The following is a 16561-nucleotide window of genomic DNA, read 5'->3' as shown; positions in this document are numbered from 1 at the left end:
TAATCCATCTGTTAGGGCACTTTGCATTATGAGATTGGTCACATTTTTATGTAGAATATGAAAGGGACCATATCTATTTGTTTTCTTTATAAACAAATGAGTGTTTTTACTTGCAACTTTGAGTGGGATAAAGCCTATGGCCAGTAGACTCTTATTATGGGATTTAAATGTTCAAATCTAGGGTTGCACCTTGGTTCAGAAAGGACAGACTTTGGTTCAGAAAGGACTGCCCTATTTTACCTTATATTTTTAATTATTTTCATTCTTTTTTTCTTTTCTTTTCTTTGTTTTTTTTTCTTTTCTCTTCTCTTCTTGATTGTAGAGATGACATTAGCAGCAGCTGCACTTATCACAATGGTTTTTGCAGTCCAATCACAGTTGTATCTTCTAATTATTAGAAATACTTAAAAAGGCAAGTGGTCCAATCTAGGAATTGCAATGGGTTTGATTCCCATTTTGTGGTGCCTGTTTGATGAATTTGTAGTAACAATCATAATCCCAATACTTCAACCATTTTATATATGTGATGGATTAATAAAACTTGCCAACAAAAGTGTCTCTAAATGGTACAGACCATTCCTAGTCCAATCACCAAGGTAGCTGTAACAAAAACACAGACACAGACACACACACATGATCCATGTCTTAGCTCCTAATGTCCACAACAACAAAACAGTCCAGATTACACCGAGCAGCCACCATAACAAGAAGCTCTGCAATTCGACAACCAGGAATTCAGCTACTTCAAAGACAAGTATATGAACTCGTGCAGATACAACTGCAACGCAGTGAAAAGCCCCAGATTTCATCAACTAAACAACTGCCTTTTGATACCCTGGCAGCTTTTAACAATTAGCGCAAATTGCTAAGATAAAATGACATGCAACATATTTTCAATCACCAGAACACATGTAAAAGAGGAATATAATTCGAAGCCTACCTATCCTCTCACCCAAAAAAAAAAGGGCTCTGTGGTCATGACATCATAGCAACCTAGTGTAACAAATTGTAGAAGAAATACTCCAAACTATGCGCTTGAGAGGTAGCAATGGAGAGAGTGAATTTTTCTCTTGATTTTATTCAAGTAGTCAAGGTCAAGGACCCATTGCTACAAAAAGAATAAAGAACCATAGCAAGGGAAGCAACAGACTAAAATCAAACGTAGGCCAACTTAAGTGCCCACTTTCCTAGCAAGAATTGAATTGACTGTTAAAAAACAAATTTACATCGAAATCAATAACCCAAAATCTACCTTCTGCTTTGCAGGAAGGTTTTCCTGCCAAAGACGGAAAAACATCCGGCTTGAGAACCCCACCATGGGAATGCCCCAATTTGAGGCCTGCACAAAGAATATATTTATATATATCTTCATATAAACTCGTTAAGTTCCATCCCTGCTTCAAGGATCAAAATTTTCAGATTTTCTGTGTTGTTAAATTTTTTACTACCTGCTTCCTCTTAAACTTAAAGGAGATAGGAATGGTAGTTCCTATGGCAAACCTGTCCATCAAACCACAATCTGGAGCTTCGTTAGAAATAGTTGCATTGGCACCCAAATAGTGGCTAAAATCTCCAACCGCAGAACAATCTGATGAGATCAGTTGTCCACATCTTCCTTCAAATTGGAGTTTCTTTAGTCGTTTAAGCCCTGTGGGAAATTTTTTTTTTACTAGGATTTGTAAAACTTGTGAAGGCCCAGAATCATAAGGTCAGCACTAACATAGAACAAATGAAAGAAAAGTAATATCAATATAGAATGCATTGGAAAATATAATCAATTGTATGGATGGAGTTAGCTAAGCAAGCACCAAATCAAGAAGTGACTGGATGACAAATTTCTTTTTAACTGGCAGCATTCTCAACACATTCACAAATTTGTTTTACCATTCATTATGAAATGAAGTGTCGGAAGTTGTTTAAGATGTTCCTAAGTAACATGGCATTACGGCTAATTGAACAGAAACAACTTAACAAATCTCATGGAGGCAAAAGTCCAGAGCTTTATGGCTTAAAGAAGGTGACAACACCACGAAGTTTTTCCACATACTTGCCAATGCTCATAGAAGGGGTACTCAGATTGGGAGGATTCGGATGAAAGGGGTCTAAGCAAAGCAAAGAGGAGGAGGTTTGTTGGGGGATTGCTGCTTTCTATCAGAAGTTGTTCACATAAACTTCTTGCTGGAGACCTTTGCTTGGGGGGCTTCAGTTTGGCTCTATTTCTGGCAAGGAGTGCATCTCTTTGGAGTAACCCTTCTCAAAAGAGGAAGAGTTGTAATGGGGACAGCCCCGGGTCCTGATGGCTTTTCCATGAGATTCCTCTTTAAGAACTGGGAGGTGGTTAGATGGGAGGTGATGGGCACTTTTCATGCCCAGGGTCATTTTGAGAAAAGTCTAAATGCCACATTTATTGATCTCATTTAGAAAAGAAGGGGGGGGGGGGGGGGGGGGGGGGGGAATGGATGGATGTTTCGGAATTTTCGACCTATCAGTTTGGTGGGAAGCATATACAAGTTCATTGCAAAGGTCCTTGCTTTGAGATTGAGGGGAGTCTTGGATGGGCTCATTTCTAACTCTCAAAATGCCTTTGTTCGAGGTCACTAGATTATTGATTCGGTCCTTATCGCAGGCAAACGTTAGGACCCCATATTGAGTAGTGGTGTTCCAGGTGTTCTTTGCAATTTGGACATTGAGACGGCGTATGATCACATTAGTTGGAGTTTCCTTCTCTACTAGTTGGAGATGATGGGTATTGGTGAGAAATGGAGGAGATGGATTGAGTTTTGCATTTCCAGTGTTCGATACTCGGTCCTTGTGAAGAGATTGGCGCCTTTCAACAAAACTCTTTTGGGGAAGTGGCTTTGGCGCTTGGGGTGGAGAGGCACAGGCAATGGAGGGTGGTTGCAAGCCATTTCGGGGAGTGGAGGGTGCCTCCCTTGAGGTGCACTCTCCAGGTGGTGTTGGGGTTTGGAAATCCATTCGGAAAGGGTGGGATGAGTTCTCTGAACACATCAGATTTCGACTCAGGATGGTAGGAGAATTTGTTTCTGAGAGAATATTTGGTGTGGTGTTTCCCACGAATTCTATGGATTGCTTCGGATAGACAGGCCATGGTGGTTGACTGTTATCGCCTTGATAGTGAGAGATCGTCTTGGGATGTTCGTTTTATGAGGCATTCTTAGCATTGGGAGATCGTGGGAGATGTTTCTGATTCCTGGGCTTGAGTCCCTGCATCTCAGGGGTGCTTTGATATTTGGTCTTTCTATCGATGTCTCATGAGGTGCCAAGGGTTTCTTATCCGTGGAAGGCGGTTTGGTGATCCAAAGACCCTTTACAGGTGGCTTTCTTTGCATGGACATTTGTCTTGGGAAAAATCTTAACCCAGGATAATTTGAAGGGAAGAAATCAGGTTGTGGTCAATTTTTGTTGCATGTGCCTCAGAGATAAGGAGATGGTTGATCACCTCCTTTTTTCAGTTTCACGTGGCCAAGGACTGTTGGGACTTGATTTTAGGTTTGTTTGGAGTTCAGTGGGTCATGCTCAGGCCTTCCAGAGATTTTGTTGAGGCTTGGAGAGAGTGTGTAGTGGGGACCCAAGTCCGGGAAGTTTAGAGGACTATGCCTTTGTGCGTCTGGTGGTGTTTATGGCTTGAAAGAAACATGAGGTCCTTCGAAGGAAAGGAGACATGCTGAAGATCTCCATCATAACCACTCTTTTTTGTTGGGTTGTGGGAAGAAACTATAGATCTTTAGAGGAGATAGTTAATTTTTTAGGCTCTTTGAAACTATAGAGGCCCTACTTGGCCTTGTGTAGTTTTCGTGGGAAGTGGTCCCCTTTTGATCGCTTTATAATACAATCTTACTTATCCAAAAAAAAAAAAATGGAAGGAGTTCTTAGCCTCTATTATTGGTCATTTAAGCCCCTAAGATCTTAGGGCCCATTCAAAGAAAATGCTACATGAATTGTCCCTTTCCCTTGGTGGTTGGGTCCCTGAAGTGAGAGGCGCCTTATCACCCTCTAAAAGAATCATTCTTATTTCCTTCCAAGAACTTCAATGCTAGTTTTTTTGGGCCTTCACTCTTAGTAGGGGTGGCAAAGTTTGATACGACACGAGTTAAACGGGTTTGGATTGGCCTTAAATGGGTTCGGGTTGTAAACGGGTTGACATGTTTAACCCGTTTAGTTAATCGCATCGTGTTTGGGTTGAGGGATTCAATCCATGTAACTCGTTTAACTATGTGTCATAAACAAATTTCTATTTAAGTTCCAAAATAACTATCCAAACTTGTGTCTTATAATTTACATTTTTGTAGACTAGAGACTATTTAGTAATTTGGTTAGATTGAAATTTATATATTTTTTAATATTTATTGTTTGTTCGAGTATTATTAATAATTTAAATAATATAATATTTTATGAATAATGATAAGGAGGCCGAAGAATTAACCCCGAATAAGCACCGAATGTGACGTGTTTTTGTCCACCTCATCTACTTAAATAGTTTCCAAAAAATAATTGTTTAACACGTGATAAGAATGGCCAATCACGTCAAATTCGATGTTAATTCGGGATTCCTTTTCGGTTCCTATATCCTTACTCATATTTTATTTTAGTAAATAGGTCATTAAATGGGTTACAAGTGTAACCCATTTAATAAACAGGCCGGATTAGTGTTGAGAGTTCTTGACACAAATGGGTCATGTTCGGGTTGAGCAATACCATTAGGTCGACACGACACGATTATGACTCGCAAACACAAATTGTCACCCCTAACTCAGTCATATTTATGGAAGACGGCTTAACTTTGATCCAAAATACCAACCGTGTTTTGAAAGTATAGTAACTTTACCAAGAAATTTAGATTACTTCAGCTTAGTATGAGGGGAAAATATAGTACTGGTAAAGCCTGTAAATTGGACCAGAACAAACTGAATTGTAACAATTCAATTCTCAATTTGGGGTCTTGAACCAAACAGTTAATAAAATAATATACATATATTACATAACTAATTGAACCCAATCACATAAACGAATTCATGTTTCATCGTTCATATGAAATTTTTGGTTTAATAACTGTTCTACAAATATATTTCATTTGGTACTTTCTGGAAAAAAAAAAAAAAAAAAATCTGTTGGCATATTTGTATATTCTTTTATTACATAACACACCAATTTGTCCAACCTGATCTAATCCAACTAATTATACATCCATCTCAGTAAACACTGAAAGACTGAAAGTAGCCAAAACTGTTACTTTTAATAATCTTATCCTAGATCAAGTTTAGTGTAAACTAAAAATTGTTGCAAGATGTAATGCACCACAAAACTTGGCTGTTTTAATCTTAGCAGAAGGGAATTTCATCCTTTAGATTAATCTAAAACTTTAGGCTAACTTTTTGCCATTTCTTTGGCATCCAAAGGAAGTATTTGTATTGTAAGCCTTTTTTTTTCCTTACCCACAATGCAAGGAGACTGAGATAATGAAAATCCATATGATTTCAAGATAAAGACTTCCAAGCTACAGTAGCACTGTAGCAGCGGTCCTATACGCCAATCTTTCAAGACCCACTTCTATACTCCCACCTAACAGTGTTCCTTTTTAAACAAATAAGAGTGCAAAAGTAAATGAATAAATAAACATGTAAATTATCATATTTCATTTCATTATCCACATTTATAATGCACAAAATCTAACACGGCTCCCCGTTCACCACATGATGCTACATCTATATTTTTCAAGCAAGTATTCGAATATTTCATAAGGAATATGATACTTGGGTCGAAACCCCTGATCTATTTTATAAACCTACACATTTTCAACCATTAGATGGTTTAATATGCATATATATGGATCAAAGAGGGTCCCATGATAAACCATCCAATGGTCCTAAAACTTACAGTTTAGGAAATTGGCCAGGGATTTCAGTCAGCATATCACAGTTCATTTCAAAGACATCATATATTCAGACACTTAAAATGGTATTCTTCCTGCCCTCATCGGGCTATCATTTCTAGGGTATGGTACTCACTTTCCGCCTTTGCTGTAGCTGTCTCGAAGTGTGACAGTTCGGTTGAAGACAAGTTTTTCAGGTGTGGAGTCCTTATCGACAACAAAGTAACCTGGAATTGCAAATAGAAGATCTAAATGATTGAACTGTTTTATCGACAACGTAATATTTACTATTTTAGCGGAAATAAGTCAAATGGGCAAAAATAAGTGTGCGACTGCACGGTAAAAGACAAAGAAATTATAAACGTCAAAGAAGAGACCATTTCACACCAAAAAATAAATAAATAAATAAATAATTTTAAAAAAATAAATAAATAAAATCTACCTAATAGGCTACACTTCTAAACTCGAGGCTCTTGATAAGAATTGAAACCCTAAATCTGCCTTTAGATGCCTTGCAACACTTCTATTGTTGTACTACAATGCTTTGACGGTAACAAAGGATGCCAAAATAAAAATATGGAAACTTCATTTTGACAAATTGGTAAAGATGATTCTTTGGAGCACTCTAGAACAACATTATAGATAACACCAAGTCCGTGAGAATTATAGTTGTTATGTTTCAGAATTTTAATTGCTGGAATATAAAACCAATTGATAGAAAAAGAATGTAGAGCTTATCGACATTGGGTGGAGGTTAAGCAATATAAGTAAATCCATTGAGTGAATTATAACGACCCAATTCCAGGCCCATGGTACATTGAAAAACTAATGTAAAAAAAATTAAAAGTTTCAGGAACCTACCAAGCCTTTCAAACTGAAATCTATCTCCAACTGCAGCATTTTTAAGTGAAGGCACGGCATATGCATCTGACATCACCACTTTCGACTGTGGGTTCAAATCACCAAGCCAATCATCCAGCTCTGCAGGACTCTGATAGTGATAACGAAAAACAGTTAACATATCACAATACTTCAAGTAAAAAGGAGAAACAAAGAAAGCCTCAGGAAAGGAAACATCAACCTCAGAAAGGAAAAGTTTGTCAAACAATCTGACTTCCACCTTGAGTGGATCAAGCCCAGGAGAAGACTCTGAGACCCAGTGGAGAACACCCTGCATAATTTTATAATTTTTAAAAACCAAAATAAATTTAAAAACAAAAGGTAACAAAATTTTGCTATTGCAGAAGACACATTGTTAATTAAACAATAACTAAATCCAGGATGGCAAATAACCTTTGGTTTTGTCTTCTTAGAAGCATCATACTCAGCTCGAATCTCAACAACAGTCTCTTTATCATCCCCAAAGATAACTTCTGTGCACTTAATAGGGAATGCATATCTACATGCAATTAAATGATTCTCAATACTGAACTCACATCTGGTAGGCATTTAGGCAAACAAATTACAATGCATACATACCTAAGTAGGACAGATTTACCAGGAGCAAGCCCGTAGTAATCTTTAGAATCTTTCAACCGAAAATCAGTGTGTTCGATATACACAACATTAGAGAACGGGACCTAAAATGAAAAGGAAAAAGAACCAAAATCAGTTAACGATTTGGCACATCCAAATCTACACCAACATTTGGCATAGAATTGTCAGAGATATACAAGTGTGAACTAAGAATCAGTATCATTTCTTCAAAAAATTATAAATATGATTTTAGCTTAGAAATGCTGACTAACTTTGTAGAAAGTAGATGCATTATCTATCTGAGCATCAGGCCATCTTTTTGCATCAAGATCCATCACTAAGCCAGCTTCAAGGTTTGTAATAACAACCTAAAACAAAGAAACAGTCAAATCATACACCTTAAATTAGTTCCTAAAGAAATAATTAAACAAGATACGCACCTTGAGTGGATCAAGCACAACCATTGTGCGAGGCACTGTTTTGTTCAGTTCTTCTCTTATATGATACTCAAGGCGGTTCAAATGTATTATACTACAATCACTGTAGCACAAGGTATCGTCAGTTTCAATCAGATAGTATATATAACAACATTTTCTGTAACATTTAATGCATGTACAAATACATCATGTATATTTCCACCTTCTAGTAATTCCAATTCCTCGAACTAAAGCATTAATTGAGGTTGAAGTAACTCCTCTACGTCGTAACCCGGCTAATGTCATCAGACGAGGATCATCCCAACCATCAACCCACTTTTGTGTCACAAGGCGATTCAACTATAACAACATAGCATGGTCAAAGATAAGTTTGGGATAATATCAGAAGGATCAAGGGGGCAGAAGTTCCAGTTGTTGCATACGAACATGTTCAGTACTTCAACTCACCTTACGCTTTGACATCACAGTGTTAGTGACATTCGAGCGAGAGTATTCCCATACATAAGGTTGGTAAAGACCCAGGGCATCCAATAACCAGTAGTATGAAGACCGGCGTGTTTCGAATTCAAGTGTACAAAGCTGCAGAAATATAATTTAGTTAAAGAACCACATATTTGAGACACCCATTAATGAACTAAGACATTAACATATTTGTCAAGAACACAAATAAGGTGGAAAGAGCTGGTAAAGCATATGAGAAGACAGAGTTCGAATAGACTCACATTAGAAATAAAATGTGTTAGGGAAAACCAAGGTCTCCTAGAAACTAACAATAATAGTACATGCTATCCTTAAGCCTGAACCACCCCCACCCCCAAAGAGAGAAGGAAAAAAAAAATGTGGTATACAGGTTTTAGCAAGTTGTCCCTTGAACTAAAGATATAGCATATCACCACCTTCAATTGTCAAAAATTATATTCATAAATAAAAAAAATGTCAAAAACTATTGCAAAATATCCCACTCCAGAGAAGGGTTATCTAGCAACTTTTCAATACTTTGAGGGGGCAAATCTCATTACAGAGGGAACATGCAAAACTTGTATAATACAGGGATTTTTTGCAATTAACCCAAAAGAATATGGCGAAGGCTCAAACAAAAGACACTATCTGATTCATGTTAGCTAACCAGGCCAAAAACAAAATTAACATACCTATATGATCTTTTCAGCATGAAGCCTGATAACAAGTACATAAGCCTGACTCATTTCATGCAGCCTAAGCACAAATGAGGTCAACGGAATCCGAGACCCCACAACCTTACCTCAAACGAGTTCATCAGAATTCTAAAACCTCTTTTTTTTTTTTTTTTCCTAGTTGGGACTCACACACACTGCCTCCATTGAGGTTCGAATCCCTGACCTCCCTTTGGGAACTGGTAAATAACATATCTATTAAAGATGGTTAGTTTAAAATATTTGTTGAAATGAAATATTAAAAGCTAACCAGGACGAAGAACCAAACCACGAAAGGCACCAATTTATGGGGTAAAAAGTTTGACCATCAGGCACCCGAAAGTTAAAGACTAACTGACAGTTTTATAAAGTGAAGTACAATAAAAATAAACAAACCGTATAAAATCAGACTTCATTAAAAGCCGACAAACAAACATCAAAAATTCATTACAAGAACTGCATATAATAAAAGAATACCCATAAAGGCAACGACGCATACCGAATGTGTAACATTCTCAAGAGAATCAACAATACAATGAGCATAATTGTAACTAGGGTATATACGCCACTTGTCTCCTGCATGTGGATGGGGAGTCAACTGGACAACAGAAAGTCAAACCACAGACATATGAGAATTTTCATTCAGTCTAAGTAATCATATATTTTTTCCTTAAACCACACGTATCAAATGTTGGATACTTGCCTTGATACGATATGCAATGAGGTCATACATATTGAAATTATCACTCTGCATGTCCTGCTTCATTCTGAGGGTCGCTTCGCCTTCACCAATCTTGCCTTCTTTCATTTCATTGAACAGTTTCAATGACTCTGCAATTGGTCGATTCCTCCAAGGACTGTTCATCTTTTTCTCCCTATATTCCTTTATCTCCTCGGGTGTCTAGATTTGATACGAAATGTCAATCACATGATAGTGTCTAATTTATCAATTAACACCAACCAGGCTATTTCGATATTATAAGCAAAAGGGAAGGGCAGAGGAAGAAGAACGATGGAAAAAAAAAGTTAAAAATTAAAGAAAAATGTAAACTAGTATAACAAAGTCTAATTTCCACACAATTGTCTATATATTATGTCAAGAAGTAACCTGATGATCAACATAAGCATGACCCCTCCATATCAGCTCCACCGCTAGATCATAAAGATCTTGGAAATAATCACTGGTGTAAGTGATCTACAAAAATACAACAGATATCAAACTTCGCTCTGGCCTAAGATGTGCTATTAATTTGGACCAAAAGCATACCTTGAAAGGTTCCCAGCCCATCCAACGTACAATTTCTTCAATATGATCTATATACTCTTTCTTTTCAGCTTCAGGATTCGTATCATCATACCTAACAGTGCCACAATAGACCAGTCACCAGTACTAAATTAAGAAAACAGAAGGTACAAGAATTTTCCTTGGCCTTTTTCAGTTAATAATGAGCAGCCCAATAGATTAAATGTATTTCAGCACCTAGTTCGAAAACATAACCCTTTTAGAGTAAAAGCTAAGTCACATGAATCAATCTCATGTTAGCATATCTATACATAATATTATCTTTTTTTTTTGTTGAATCAAATCAATCAGATCTCAATTTTTTTCTTAACATATTGAAGTATACCAATTCTTTTTCGCTCTTCGGGAGCACTGACCACGTACACAAACCAATACCGCACATTATGTTACTCTTGATAATAAGTTCAACTTTTTGGTTTCGTGATTGTTGAAGCAAGTATTTGTTTTGTAGGGCATTAAGATCTGTACAACTACAACTCTATAATTAGAGGTACAAGTTTTGCAGCCTGTTCCCTAGGAAGGGAAGAAGGAAGGATTGAAAAGGGGAACAGCTAAGGGGGAGGGACTGAGAGCTTTTCTTTCATCTCGTAGAGGAAAGGGAGAGGAAAGGAAGGGAGGAGGAAAGTCCTTTGGCTCTTAGCTCACCATTTCCCTTCCTCCCGAAAGTGGGAGGAAAGTAGGGAAAAAGCTTCCCCGCATTTTTACACTTTTACCGCTCCGGAACATGCCAAAAAGTAGATGGTTTTTTTTTTAAATACTCGGAAAATTCAAAGTTCTCAGAAAGTAGAGAACAAAAAAGAAGAAAGACAAACTACAAAATAATATTAAATAGACATCAAACGAATCAAATAATCTAATAAAAGCATAATCACCTCAGATAGCAACATCCACCTCTTTCTTTTGCCAGGCCAAAGTCAACGAACATAGCCTACACAATTCAATAGGTTATCAAATGAAGATCAAGGAACTACACTTCCCAGAAGAATGGTGAACAAAACTCTTAACAGGAGATATGGATAACCTTGGCATGACCAATATGTAGATACCCATTTGGTTCTGGTGGAAAGCGGGTAAAAACTTTTCCTCCTGTCACATTCAAATGTTTTTCAAGTATTTCTCTTGAATTGCAAGCTCTCAGCACAGGGCGATCACTGAAAAATATCTCGGTATGCACCTAAAGATCCACAAGATGGTTATACACTTTAAATTACTTTACAAATAGCAGCAGGCAAGATGAAAAGGAGTTAAAGATTCCATGTTGAGAAGAGATAGGCTTCTTAAATATGATAAGTTAAAATCAATAATGTGACAAATAAATGATAATGATCCTAGAAATAATAGTAAGGCATTGGGAATCATAATACCGTGGCTATTAATTTAACTGAAAGCCCAGACACCAGAATACCAACAAGGCAATACCTAGAAGATTTTTTACCGTGTAACCCCGGTAAAAAGTCAACCCAATACCACAGTGATGTTAAATACTTGCATAGAAAAAATCAAAAACACTTGACCAAAACTAATGCTTCATTAATCAAAATGTCACCATCACAATAGTCTCGGCAAGCATTATATCATTTTACCATTTTAACTATTATATATTCATAAACACTGAAACCAGTAATAATATACAGCTAAGAAAGTAAAGTGTTGAAGTATAAGTTGGCAAGCAAGAAATTAAAACTGGGTTGTAAAACAAATGAAGATCAAAATAAAGAAGTCAAATACCTTAAAATTCTCCTCTGGGGAAGGGAATATCAAAAATGGATTAAGTTCTTCTTCAGATGGTTTCTGCAATGTATCCACAACAGGAGTTTGATCCTACATGGTTAAGAGGCAAAGAAGAGAGAGAGAAAAAAAAAAGAAAAAAAAAAAGAAGAAGAATTTAACTCATCTCTAAAATAAAGTATACAGAGAGTAGTTTAGACTTTGCAGGCATGCAGTGGAGCTCATCTCTACTTTAACAAGCTTCTCTTTCTTCTTCTTAATAGGCTTTTCATCATCTGCTGCCGTCCTTTCACCAAGCAATGCATATAATTTTGCATCTATGAGTTGCTGTAAAAAAAATAAAAAAACATGGGCAGCAAAGAAGAGTAAACAAACAATAAAAAAACAATAACCTCAGAACTAATTTCATCAATAGATTAAATAATACAAGCTATTATTTAGGAAAAAAAATATTGCATGCTATTACCTTGACAATCTTTGGATCAGCCCATGGCTGTCGCTTTCGTACACGAGCAAATAGTTCCCCAACTACAAAGGAAAATGCTGAATGGTCACATTTCAATTGTTTATCAAAATGTGAGGCATGGCGAGTGACAAATAATGGAGGGAAATAAAATAAATAAATAAATAAAAATAATGCTGGAAATATTTCCATTCTGATCAAATCTTCCAAGAAGTAGAATAATTTTCTGAAGTATAAGATACACTCATAATAATTGGATACAGTGGATGGTAATCAATCTATTTGAGCTAGGAGTATAGCAAGGTTTCAATTAATAGCTGTTAGGTAGCAACTTCACATAACAAAATTATTAGGTCTCAATCCTGTTATGGGCGGATATGTTGCTACTAACACAATTCACAAACGTAATAGATGTAACAACCTTCTCAAGATGTAAATTTTGCAGCTCAATTTAAAACATTTTCTAATTTTCTTTGATTTTAAGCTTTTGGATGCTGCCAGATTTGATGTAACTGTAGATCTGCCCTACAAAACAACAAATTCACAAGATATGACCTTTCATCTTGAGCAAACTATTAAATATTCCACTTTTTTGGTAATCCGGTTTCAAACCTGTTTTTAGTTTTTTATCCCACTATTATGAATAGATTTAGGTTAAACCATCAACTCGAACCTAAATATCTTGTTTGAAATTATATTACCAAAAAAAAAAAGATTAATAAGTGCGGTCGCCAAGACACCAATAATTGAGGCTGTTGGGAGGAGAGGACGGGAAACAGACCTAACCTTTGGCATCATTAAGTAATAGCTTTGAAGATTTCAAACCCTCATTCTCACACTTGGTATCCCAAGCATTTTACAATAATAACTAGCAAATCCAACACTAGTTTTTCCAAACCAGATCTCTATAAACCTCATTTTCCTTTCATTTTGTACAAATATTGAGAAATGGTATTATTTAAACAGGATTTTAAGTTCTATAACTTTGCATCTTTTTAAGTGCATTATGATTTATTTTGGAGAAAAAAAAATAATCATTTCCCCAGCAGTGAAAAAATACCAATCAAAGCCTAACTCGAGAAATGTAAAAGTGACAATGAAACACAACACTATTAAAGAGAAATTAGGAATTTCCTTATGCATTAACAGGTCAAGCAATTTCACACACTCAGAAGTTTGTTAAAATTGAAATTTTATATTCTTAAAGTAGTATGGCACCTATCTACAAATATTAGAACAAAAAATATAACTATAACAGAAAGCAATATGATAGAAGAGATATTTAGTGATTTCAATAAATTATTGTAGAGGATAAGATAAATGGTGAATAAATAAATACAAAACTAGGTAAAAAAGTAAATATAGTGGAAATGTGAAGGAGAATAATGAGAGAGTCACCTGGGGATCAAATGAACCACAAGTACCCAACATCTAGAATTGATTGAACAAGAGGGTCGTAAGGGTGAGAACCTTGTTAACTTCATTGAGGAATTGGACTTAAAAAAGGTGTATTACTTCACTAGATGGTACAAAGTCCCTATATTAGAGGCTACTTCTAAAGATTTGCAATTGGACATTATCAAAGGACATGATCTTGAGGTTAGTTGTTTTCGCTTAAATATGTAACATAAAAAATAAAATAAAATAAAATAAAAGATAACCATCAAAAGTATGAAACAATTGAGTTATTTTGCTTAACCCTTGGATTTTCCCCATTTTTGGCTATAAATAATTAGAATTGACCATCACACTGGACAATATCTTTTTTATGTATGTTCCAAACATCTAAACAAGTGCATAATAACCACATAAAAAATTAAAAATTGAACCGCATTCCCGTATGGGCTTTTCTTTTCTTTTCTTGTCCTTCTTTCTCTCCTTTATTTATTTATTTTTTCCCTTAAACCTTGGAAATTTCTTCATTTTTGGCTATAAATAATTAAAATTGGCCATCACATTGGAGAATATTTTTTTCATTTATGCTCCACACATCCACATTCACGTATGGGCTTTTCTTTTCTTCTCTTTTCTTGTCTTTCATTCTTTTTCTTTTCTTTTCTTTTCTTTTTTTTTTTTCAGCATTGGATTGGGGATAGAGAGGGAGAGCGAGCAAATACAGCAAGAGAATGAAAGCAGTGCCACAATAAGTTGTCAACAAGCCAATATGTATTTGTACGTATTTGCAGCTGGAGTGTTGCAAAAGCATGGGTAGAAAGGAGTAACAATAACAAAAAAGTAAATCTTCAAATCAATATCACTAATACTATCATAACAAAACAATAAGGGACTATGATTCATATTACCATAACATGACAATGGGATCAGTCCAATGTGGAACTGATGATTAGATATATAAATATACATATGTAAATGATTAAGAAACAACCTCGTAAGAGTTACAGCAAAGAAACACAAACCATTTGTTCTATAGCGTTGCTCCAGAATTACATTCTTGCTCTCTTCAAAGATCACATTAACAGTGAGATCTATATCTTCAGCAGACACTTCAACTCCTGTTTTAAAATGTAGTTTTGAGCTTCTAGAATTCTATGTTTAGCAACTAGACCAACAGGAAAGAAAAAAAAAATAAAAAATGTCCCCAAACAAACTGATCAAGGTAAATAAAAGAAATATGACCCAGAAAAAAAAAATTAATAATAAAAAATAATAATAATAATAATAATTCAGAGAAAAAGACGTCCAAAAATTATAGTTTACAACCCTTCAAAGTAACTCAAAAGAGATGACCATTTTGTCATACCAACACCACAAGCCTCTTCAAATTCATTGATGTTATAATTCACGGAACCAGTAGTTGCAAAAAATGAAAATGCAGCTTCCAATTGGGCTGGAGTTTTTATCTGCATGAGTACAACCATGTATGAATACCAGAACACCCAAAGCTTTCATAAAATCTAGTTCAGGCTTCCCAACCAAAAATATGAAATATGCACAATTAAATAGACTGCTCAGTATATAAAAAATTCAAGACCTTTGACGAGACAATATATTGCAGCAACACTGGGCGATGCACAAGGGCATTTGCCGGAAACTTTGTTGCAACCTAACGTGAACAAGGAAAGCATTAGTGTCATGTATTAGCATGAAGGAAAAAATATACAAGCTTTGTTTCTTTCAATAGAAACTGCTTCCAAATAATATATATATATATATACATACTTTTTCAGTAAAATATCAACTAGTAAGTGTAAAGAGAGAATTTTATTTAGGGATTATATTCTTATGTAAAAGGGTTAACACGAAACATGTAACTGTATATTAGCTTACCGTGTAAAGAAGATTTCCAATAGTCCGGTCGCATCCATCAGTTACAGCTGCCTGAAAAAAATAATAACAATAATAATAAAATACACAAAAAAGTGATAAAAAGCCATAGATCCAAACAACAATCAAATAGCACAAATGAGAAAAAGGGAGAACAAAACATTTGTCTCTCACAAACTATATCAAAAGAAGAGTAAGTTACAAATTTCTGATTCTTAAATTTCAATTATTTTTCATGGATAACTACCTCAAATTTCATTCTTTTCCATGGATTAGTACCACAAATGAAAAATGTTGAACTCAACTGAGGTAATACATCCATTTAACTTGGCTGAATCAGAGCTCCCGATTTTTACAACACAAACAAACACATAAATATGTATATGCATGGATGGCAAGTGAAGATTGAATACCTCATGAATGACAGTCGTTAGATTTGCGGTAACCTTGTTGTTCGCCACAGTGTTCTTCGCAATACGCTCATCCAAACCGATCTTCAGGAACAGGTCCAGAGGCTTTTCGCTGCCCTCATCCTTCGCCGCCGTTTTCAATCTTTTTCACAAACCCTAAGGTCCAGTGAAGTTCAGGAGAAAAAAAAAAAAAAAACAGCTTGGGGCCAAAGCAATATATATATGGGGGGTACTTTTTTTTTCCTTTTGGTCTTTTTGAATTTTGATGATAAAAGACTCGTTATTTCATTTTTTTAAATGTTTCTTTCAGATTTGCACCAAGATGCAGTTGCTTTTTAAAATGAGTAATTCTCTCTTCCCCAAACTTTCCCTGTCTTACTTGTGTCAATTTTCGGTA

General features: G+C 35.6%; 1 protein-coding gene across 1 annotated transcript; it reads right to left on the bottom strand.

Moving 5' to 3' along the window:
* Positions 1-1049: 1049 nt before the first annotated feature.
* LOC132305145 (glutamine--tRNA ligase, cytoplasmic-like) lies at positions 1050-16308 on the bottom strand (the record flags this gene model as incomplete). The annotated part of the gene is made up of 24 exons (XM_059802826.1): positions 1050-1648; positions 6027-6117; positions 6752-6881; positions 6972-7061; positions 7184-7289; positions 7370-7470; positions 7639-7734; positions 7807-7906; positions 8006-8142; positions 8251-8382; positions 9475-9573; positions 9679-9876; positions 10084-10170; positions 10243-10333; positions 11151-11206; positions 11300-11452; positions 12007-12099; positions 12238-12333; positions 12473-12534; positions 14887-14982; positions 15231-15330; positions 15462-15533; positions 15758-15808; positions 16168-16308. Coding segments are annotated over 24 exons (2385 nt in total), but the record flags the coding sequence as incomplete, so codon positions are not given.
* Between the last annotated feature and the right edge of the window lie 253 nt (positions 16309-16561).

The sequence above is a fragment of the Cornus florida genome, unplaced genomic scaffold (assembly GCF_030987335.1).
Source record: "Cornus florida cultivar Cherokee Brave unplaced genomic scaffold, ASM3098733v1 CherokeeBrave_3.0.0_Hap2_Chr04, whole genome shotgun sequence".
Classification (NCBI taxonomy): Eukaryota; Viridiplantae; Streptophyta; class Magnoliopsida; order Cornales; family Cornaceae; genus Cornus; species Cornus florida.
Note: the sequence above shows the minus strand (reverse complement) of the source record. Positions and strands in the feature narration are given on the sequence as shown.